The sequence below is a fragment of the Arachis hypogaea genome, chromosome 9 (genome assembly GCF_003086295.3).
Source record: "Arachis hypogaea cultivar Tifrunner chromosome 9, arahy.Tifrunner.gnm2.J5K5, whole genome shotgun sequence".
In the NCBI taxonomy this organism is placed as follows: domain Eukaryota; kingdom Viridiplantae; phylum Streptophyta; class Magnoliopsida; order Fabales; family Fabaceae; genus Arachis; species Arachis hypogaea.
Window position 1 is genome coordinate 1893271 of NC_092044.1, and position 9205 is coordinate 1902475.

The window sequence follows — 9205 nt, forward strand, 5'->3', positions numbered from 1 at the left end:
TTAAAATAACCTCTAAAAACTCACTCACATTATGTAGCAAATTACAATTCAAATCTCAATCAACAGAGATGTTAATCAACATTTTACACTGCCATTCTTTGAAACGAAAAATAAATAAAAAAATGAAAGAAGAAGAAGAAAGAGATCAATGAGAACTAGGTACTAGGTTTTGAGTCCTCATTGTTCAATGGGGTTACCTTTCCTTCATTTCCTTTGTTACTTGAACAATCTTTAACTCCATTTTGTTGTTGTCCTTCTCTTGATAACTTCATGTCAATTCCATTATTATTAATATTATTATCACTATGATTATTTGTTGTGATAATAATCTTCAATGTTTGGCCATTGGTTGAGACTACTTTTGTAAGCTTCTCCTTTGCCATGTTCTCATATTCTCTGCCTTTACCCCACAAGACAGTGTATAGCCCCAACACTACTAATATTGAGCCTATTATGCTATACGTTATTAAGGAGGAAAAAAAAAAAAAAAAACAAGACAAGAAAAGAAAAAAAGGGAATCATTTAGTACATTATTGTGCTAATGATTGGACATGACAAATAAAAAATAGATGGAAATAAAATTTATCTTTAGTTGGAAATTTATAGTGTTTATAAATTTATATATTGATGGGGCAAATCATTTAATACCGTCCATTCAATTATATTATATTTTAAATTTAATTTTATACAATAACATCATCTAATTATATATAATATATAAATTTTTTAAGAAAAATAAATTTAAAAATTATTTATTTTGTTTACTAGATAAAATAAGATTGGATTGTAAAATTTTTTTACTCATTCCAATGCATGAAAATTAAATCATCACATATTAATATGGTCATCTAATTAAATGTATATACTTGTAAAAACTTTTATGTTCCGATAGAGTACTAAATTTGTCTCTTATATGTTTGGGTGTAATTCTGTTTTGGTTATTAAGGTTTAAAATGTCTTATTTGAATCCAAAAAAATTTCGTTTAGCCACCGTGAGATTAAAATTAAATAATTAATAAAATATCTTACATGACCCTAGTACAAGAATAAGATCGATAATTTGGAGAACAAATACAAGCTCTAGAGACACAAAATCAACCGTGGATGCATCAATACATTTATTTATCATTTTTCTTAGTTCTATAAAAAATATTTCATTTAAATTGTAAGAAAAATGATAAATAAATATATTAATGCATTTACGGTTGATTTTATACCACTTGAGATTGTACTTATTTTTCAAATTATCGACCTTATTCTTGTACTGTTGTTATGTAGGATATTTCGTTAATTATTTAACTTTGATTTTACGGTGGAACTGCATTGAAGCTAAATAAAACTTTTTTGGATTCAAATAAAATACTTTAAATTTTAAAGACCAATTTAGTACTTTATCCTTTATTGTGAGTGACTAATGTATAGTAATATATTTATGTATATTTGTAAAAACAAAATTTTCTATATCGATAATGCATATAATTAAATGTTTTGAATTAAATAAACTTCTTAAATTGATAAAACAAAATATTTAACTAGAAGAGAAGATGAGGGTAGTATATATATCATATCATGATAAATATTTTTGTATTTAATAATTAAAAGCAAATTAAATAAGATGTGTACCTTCCCACATAGAGTCTTTCATCCAAAATTAAAGAGGCTGCAATGGTAACTATGACAAGAGAAAGAGGGTTGAAAGTAGAAGCATATAGTGGACCTCTTAACCTCACACACCATGAAATCAGAACCAAAGCTATTCCAGATGCCACTATTCCCTGATACACAAATTCATATATATTAAATAAACAAGTTAATATTAACCCTTAATTATCTAAAAAATAAATTAAACATGTTAATTAGTAACAACCCATGAATAAAGTTTTGTTATTTCAACAACTATACCGTATAAGCTACACTGAGGAGTTTGATATTCCAACCAAGCTTCCATTGATTCCAATTTCTTTCCATGCAAAGTGCAAATATGATTACTTGAATACATGCCATTGCTGACACCAATGCTGCACTTGAATATTGCCAGGGGAATTTTTCACTCATCTTAGCCTATATTAAAAATAAAAAATAATATCATAGTGTATGCACAAATATCTTATCCTTGTTTGAAAATTAAATTGGAATAAACAAAAAAGTTTGAAAATCAGACCAATAACTTTAAAGATTTAGTTGAGATTATATCAAATTTAATTTTATAATAGGATAAAGTATTAAGTTAGTCTCTTACGTTTGGGCGTAATCCTGTTTTGGTTCTTAAGGCACCGTGAGGTTAAAGATAAACAATTAACCAAATGTCCTACATGACAGCAGAACAAGGTCGATAATTTTGAGAATAAATACAAGCTCTAGAGGCACAAAATCAACTGCGGATGCATCAATACATGTATTTAACATTTTTCTTAGTTTTATAGAAAATATTTCATTTTAGTTATAAGAAAAATGATAAATAAATGTATTGGTGCATCTACGGTTGATTTTGTGCCTCTGGAGTTTGTATTTAATCTCCAGATTATCAACCTTGTTCTTATATTATTTATATAGGACATTTTGTTAATTATTTATCTTTGACCTTAAATTGAAACTAAATAAAATTTTGTTGGATTCAAATAAAACACCTTAAACCTTAAAGACCAAAATAGAATTATGACCAAACGTAGGACCAATTTAGTACTTTACCCTTTTATAATACATATGATGAACAACGTTTATATTATGAAAATTAGAGTATACACATGAGTGAAGAAATTAAAGAAAACCTGAAGGATCAACCACATAGAATAGCATAAACAATTTCCAAAACCAAAAGCAGAGCCCAAAACTTGATTAGTAGGAGAAATGTGTGATTGGTTGTGCTTGATCATATTGACATGATGTGTAGGCCAAATGTGAATCTCTTTGGTCTTATAGAATGTGATGATCATGACTCCACCAATCCCCATTAGAGTGCCAATAACCTTAGCCTTCCCTGTTAATGTTCTAATCTTCAACCTTTCTAATCTGACAAAATTAATTAAAGCAGTAGTTGCATGAAAAACTTAGTTATAGAATAGGCCTACATTGGGAATCAATTCTAGAAAGATTTTTATAATTTAAATATATATATAAAAGATGATTTATTCTCACATAGTAAATTGAATCATTCTTAGGTATAAGCATGGTTTCACTATTTAAGATTTCACTCAAAAAAAATGAAAAACTAAATTTTTAATGCACAAAAATTTAATTAATTTATTCATTTTCATAAATCATGTACTTATTTAATAAAAAAAATATAAATTTCATGCACTCTCAGTGTAAATCAATTATACGATTTACACGTATATTCAATTATGTAATGTCATATTAATAAAAATAACTATTTTTTACATTTACGTTGTGAATGGGCATGAATGGATGCAAATGGACAACCGAGTAAACTTTTATACTTTTAGTGCATCAAAATTAAATTCGAACTCGAAAAAAGTGATTATTGGAAATTATGGACTTACCCAAAACAGAGGGCTAGGATGAAGGTCACACCAGGAATAAGGTTGGTCATGGTTGAAGCATATGTTGCTGATGCAAATGCCACTGCCCTCACATACAGATTTTGTTGTAAAGTTACCCTAGATTTTGTTTTATGGAGTCATCAAAATAAATTCTTCTTTTAATAATATTTTTTCTAAATTTTTCCTGGCATTTTTGAAATTCTCCTTTTTTTAAAATTTAAATACTATATAAAAACAAAATTAAGATCACTAGTACCAACTTACCCAAATAATCCACAAAGAAACGATTGAAAGAGAACATCTGGTGTAATTTTTGGCTTGCTCTTCCTGTTTCATTGCATTTTTTTTATGACATTAATATAAATATAATAAAAAAGAATTTTATGTTTATGTAGTCATTTTATTATATGTCACTATATATACATAGTGAGAATGTGAGAGTTTTGTAACGTGAATTACACACTTTCATTCATGTGATAGATAATACTACAAAGTTTTAATTAATTATTCATAATTAAAAATAAAAAAGAAGAAAAGATACATAATCACCTTTCCATGAAGAATGCAAGAGGAACAACAAAAGATGTTGCAAATAGGGTTCTATAGGCAATGAGGACACTCATGTTCATACCATCTTCTACAACCAATTTGTATAAAATACTAAGACCAGCATAAGCAACTTGAACAATTATCATCCCAATTGCAGGCTTAAGCCCATTTATAACATTACCAATATTTCCCATTATTATTGCTAATAATGTTAGATGTGAATTTATGTACTTTATAAAGTCATTATTATGAGCATGATGATGTGCATAAGAATATATATTATTATTATTTTGATCAGTGTTAATAGTTTCAATTTGTTCTTTGAATTGCTTGTTGATCTTCTGCAGTGACAAGAAGACAACCTCTCTTGAAACTGTATAGGAGTCACAGAATATTCTGAATTTGCAACAATAATATGTATTAGAAAATTTGGATTGAGATTCGTTTGGCAATGACTATGGACAAGTATCTATATATTATATAGGAAAATTATTCTCCTCTTTTTTTTTTTTTTATTAACAGTTAAATATCTATTACAGATTAACATCTTTTAAGATTCATACTATAGTATATTCAATATTCTAATATTTTATAAAATATGACATAAACTTATCATGTACTGCTGTAAATATTTTACTGTAGGAAAGGTTGATTATTTTATTATGAAAAATTTGATTATTTTAGACAACTAATGATTATTTTATTAAAAATTATATAAAATATAAATAAATATACACAAATATACAGTGGCTAATTTCTCGTGTTCATATAACATTTTTGAACTTTGTTAGATAGACAATGACTTTTGTGAATAATATGAACAATAGGCTTTAAAATTAACTCAATAAAGTAAAAATACATTACACCCCCAAATTACCCATCTAAATCTTAATATTAGGATAACCATCCGCACACCTAATGAATTGAATATCCGATATATCCATTGTTCACATTGTTTAGTATTTTCATTGTCTACCTATACTTTTTCTATTTTTTTTTTCTTAAAATAAGAGACAATTAAATGTTGGGGAATGTCAATGTGATTTTTCATTTTAGTTGAATGCATGATATAGTCTTTTAAACGGTCAAATAAAATAAATTCCCTCTTTTTGTCACATACATTTTTCTATTTCTAAATCTTACACTATCTATCTTCTTTTAAAACATAAATAAGCTACAATTCAATCCTCTTGTTTGATATAAAGTAGTATAAGTTGGAATATAAATGAACTTTTCTTTGTATAAAGGCATAACAAATGTAACATACAATTAATTTCCTGAAAAAAATTGTACAGAATATTAACAGTTTTGGTAGAATATATTCACATCACTATGTAAATATTTGAATGAAAGAATATATGATGATCATAGAAACAAAAAGAAGCTAAGAAATTATTTTGTCCTCCTCATGCACCTCACAAGAACCTCTACAAATTTTGTATACATGTGATGTTTAAGGTACATCCTCTGCACTTTCCTTCTTCCATTTCTTCCCATTCGTTCCCTCGCCGGCCGGTTTTCGAGTAAAAACCGGAGATTCTGTGCGAGGGCATGAATCCCGGGCCGTCCAATGGGGTGAAGAAGACCTGTCACATTATGCTCAACAATCTCTTGAGTTCCCCCTGCATTTGTTCCAAGCACCTACTCCACAATGATTAAATGGAAATGAACCATTAACATTCATTTGAACCATATATATATATAGACATCAAATTTTGAAGATTAGTAGCATAGTTAGTGCCAATTAGTATAACCATGTTTATTCTTGAGTTATTATCATGAATTCAAACATACCGGAAGTCCAAATGCCATTGCTTCTATGGTTACCCTTCCAAATGTTTCTCCTAATCCCTGTTCATAATTTTAGAGACTGGTTAATTTTCAAAGACATTAGCAATTTATTCAAGTTCAATTAGTGTTTTTTGTTTTTCTCAACACTCATAAGTTGAACAGCATTTACCTGAGAATTTATGACATAAACATCTGCAGCAGAGTAAAGCGAGGCGACACGTGTCGTGGCCGGAGTCCACAATACAGACTTTGACAAGTTTGAATGCTGTGATAAGAAATGCAGAATACCCTTAACATAGTCCACCTTGTTACTCTTAGATCCAACAGAACCAATGAGAATCTTGAGAGATTGTTCCCTTGATGCATTTTTGTTGGACAAAATAGTATGTTCATGTAACCTGTTCATAGAAGTGCTTGAGATATCATTGAATGCTACACTGCTATTCTTCCTCAACAGCAGCAATAATCTTCCAATATGATGTGTTCTAGCAAGAGAAGATAGGTAGTCTCCAATATCAGAAGAACTTTTCATTTCTTTATTATCATCTTGCAATGATGGTTCATGTTCCACTATTGAGCTTGCTGATTTAAGAAGCAAAAACTGTCCCTTCCCAGTGTTGATGCTACTCAGAGTTATCACAAGCATGTCATTATCATTCAGCCCCATTTCTCTTCTAACCGAATCTCTCAACAATTTCCTTCTTTCGGCCATTTTCTCGGCGCTGAAGGATGGAGTGTTCGGCATGGAAGGAATGCCAGCTACAAAGGCCAGTTCATCATTAACTGACAGTGGAATAATTGCAGGCTGTGATCTTAGTTTCACTCTCTCTTCTTCACACCATTTTTGCCATTGCTTAGATTGTGATTTGGATAAGAAGGCCAACATGTTAACTCTGTGCAAGACGTGCTTCGAACGATCGAAATACTCTCGCCGATTTTCCATAATCCACCAAGCAACTTGGCTTGCAGCAGCAGGAAAATGATCAATATATTGTTCTGTTTAGACATGAATAGAAAAAACACATTGTTACCTCATTCTGGCAAAATTTCTAGTTCTATCATTTTCCATAATTAAAAGGCTAGAAGTTTATGTTAATATAGTAAGATATTAAGAATAAATACACTGCAAATTTGAAATGTTTTCTTTGCTATCTTAACTCTCACACTATTCAATAAGTATGCAAAAAACTGAGCTATGAATTGAAAGGATAACCCTCCTACTTTAGAACAAAAAACTAATTCGCGTCTCACTAAATAGGGTCGGCTACAGATAGAAGTACCAAATGATGCATACTAAACATACCCTCTTACCCAAAAAAGTATAAATAATGTTAGTTTTTCACTTATTTACAAACAATAACATCAAGTTTTCAACACAAGGAAACTTCACCAATCTGTTCATACCAATCCATGATGCACAGACAGCTGATCCAGCAATGACAAGATCAGCAATCCTTGCTGCCTTGAAGCTTAATTGGGCTTTGTCTTCGAGCACCTTGATTCGCCTCCGAGTGAGCTCTTGCATCAAACCACCCTTCTTGCTAAGCACAACAGCTGAAACAGCAGCACCACCACAATTCAAAAGTTCTGTTCCCAACTCCATCATTGAGAGTGGTGCTCCAGTCATAGATAGTTCATGGAATATCAACACAAATCTCTTCGAATGAACGAGGCGCGCGAATTCCCCCTTCCTGTTGCAGCTTCCAAAATAATGCTTCTCAGGATTCCATTGCAGAATTCTATCCTCAATTGAACCAAATGGACCAACAAGGAATCCATAGGTACTATTAGTCTTGGGAATTTCTGGATCTTGCTCCTCTATACCAATTCCCTCGCCTCTCGATTTTCGCTTCCTCTTACTCCGGCGTCTGATCTTCCTCTTTGAGCTAGTTTTGGGAACAGATTGAACAAGATTTTCTTTCTTGGACAAAGAAGCTACATGCATTGTTTCACCAACCCCCAATTTGTTTCCAACAATTTCATCATCAAAAGACATTATAATTCTCTCATCAACAATCAAATCTTGATGCTGATTCTGTTGAGAATCAGGGTTTCTATCAATTGACCTGCTTCCAAACCCTAAGAACTCATCTTCTTTATCTCCATTTTCCCACCTAGACTGAACAAAAAATGCAACATAAGCCCAAAGGGTAATCATTAACAGCCACAACAGAATCCGGTTGCTCTGAAACCATTGTGCACTGCGGCTGCCGCCACCGCCACCACCACCACCACCCTTGCCTTCTCTTCTTGTTGTTAATCTCCTGAATGAAGGAGAATTTGGTGGCATGGATTTCAAATTTGATGAACACTGACAATTCAATTTTGCTTGAATTTCTCCCATGTTCTTGCACTGCTTCATTAACATCAGAACATCCTCAAAGAAGCTTGAAATATGAAACCCCACATGAAAATTTATGATGATTCTTCTCAATATTGCTTCTTTTCACCTAAACATATGTAACAAACAAGTTTGACCAACGAAAAAATTCACTGAAAGAGAGAAAAAGAGACTAGGGTCTATTACAGTTCAGGTCTTGATGATGCATATGCAAAGAAACGTTGAAAAAGAGTGTGTTCATATTAATTCTTGAAGCGCAAGGAAAAGACTAAAAGAGCATTGAATTACATGGATTGTGGCTTGTTCTGAAGGATTAGCATCCAGTGATTTTGACTTTTTGAGGGGTCAACCATTGTTCTTGAATTTGGGTCCTTGATGATCACTGCAAAAACATTCTTTCAACAAGAACTAGAAGTAGTTGAATGAAAGTTGGTCAACGAATATCGTTCTGTTTTATTTTGTTTGAAGCAAACATTATTCAGATTAAGAGCTTTCAACAACCTTCATGTGCAAGCTGGGATGCCACATCAGAGTCTTGTGTTGAAAGCCTTCTATTAATTATCATCATTTTTATTCAATCATTTTAATATAAAAAAGAAAGAAAGAAATATAAATTAGCATGAAAAGATAGTGAGGTGAATAGATTTGATGTCCAAGATATTTATGTGATTTAATTTAGTAAATTTTATAACTGAAAAAGAAGATAATGTCATCTCCATCCATTTCTTGCAATCCACAAAATGAATAACTACGTTTAGATATTCTTTTTGATACATGGTTTTAATTTTTAAATGGCTATTCGTAAAATATGTCCACACATCTTTCTACGTTTTGAAAAATCAGTAAAACAGATAATAGTTAAAGAGGAGTGGTACAAGTCATTTGATTTATAAGTCATATAAATTAGGAGAAACTTAAAAAAAACACACTGGCCCATATACGATTTTTATGGCGTGCTTTCCGTTCCTTCTTCTTCTCCTCCTCTTCCTTCTTCTTCTCTTTCTTCTTCTCCTACTCTTCTTCT

The 9205-nt window shown here is 30.9% G+C and overlaps 2 protein-coding genes across 2 annotated transcripts; both read right to left on the reverse strand.

The window, feature by feature from the left end:
* LOC112709836 (WAT1-related protein At1g68170) lies at positions 1 to 4400 on the reverse strand. The gene is made up of 7 exons (XM_025761820.3): positions 4050 to 4400; positions 3765 to 3827; positions 3501 to 3617; positions 2769 to 3009; positions 1903 to 2061; positions 1624 to 1775; positions 1 to 456 (listed from the first exon to the last, which is right to left on the reverse strand). The coding sequence occupies exons 1-7, from the start codon at positions 4241 to 4243 to the stop codon at positions 156 to 158; spliced, it is 1227 nt and encodes a 408-aa protein (XP_025617605.1). The 5' UTR covers positions 4244 to 4400; the 3' UTR covers positions 1 to 155.
* Positions 4401 to 5272: 872 nt separating this feature from the next.
* Positions 5273 to 8840, reverse strand: LOC112709837 (uncharacterized). Its single transcript, XM_025761821.3, has 5 exons — positions 8470 to 8840; positions 7245 to 8290; positions 6010 to 6836; positions 5844 to 5900; positions 5273 to 5690 (listed from the first exon to the last, which is right to left on the reverse strand). The coding sequence occupies exons 2-5, from the start codon at positions 8206 to 8208 to the stop codon at positions 5442 to 5444; spliced, it is 2097 nt and encodes a 698-aa protein (XP_025617606.1). The 5' UTR covers positions 8209 to 8290; positions 8470 to 8840; the 3' UTR covers positions 5273 to 5441.
* Between the last annotated feature and the right edge of the window lie 365 nt (positions 8841 to 9205).

What these genes read in the sequence shown, in the direction of transcription:
- LOC112709836 (XM_025761820.3), bottom strand. Translation starts at nt 4,243, where the DNA reads ATGGGAAATATTGGTAATGTTATAAATGGGCTTAAGCCTGCAATTGGG. An exon ending in CTTGCATTCTTCATGGAAAG is followed by an intron (nt 3,828 to 4,049) that starts GTGATTATGTAT and finishes GCAATGAAACAG; the next exon opens with GAAGAGCAAGCCAAAAATTA. An exon ending in CTATGTGGTTGATCCTTCAG is followed by an intron (nt 2,062 to 2,768) that starts GTTTTCTTTAAT and finishes TTTTTAATATAG; the next exon opens with GCTAAGATGAGTGAAAAATT.
- LOC112709837 (XM_025761821.3), bottom strand. Translation starts at nt 8,208, where the DNA reads ATGTTAATGAAGCAGTGCAAGAACATGGGAGAAATTCAAGCAAAATTG. An exon ending in TTTATGTCATAAATTCTCAG is followed by an intron (nt 5,901 to 6,009) that starts GTAAATGCTGTT and finishes AATTATGAACAG; the next exon opens with GGATTAGGAGAAACATTTGG. An exon ending in CAATGGCATTTGGACTTCCG is followed by an intron (nt 5,691 to 5,843) that starts GTATGTTTGAAT and finishes ATTGTGGAGTAG; the next exon opens with GTGCTTGGAACAAATGCAGG.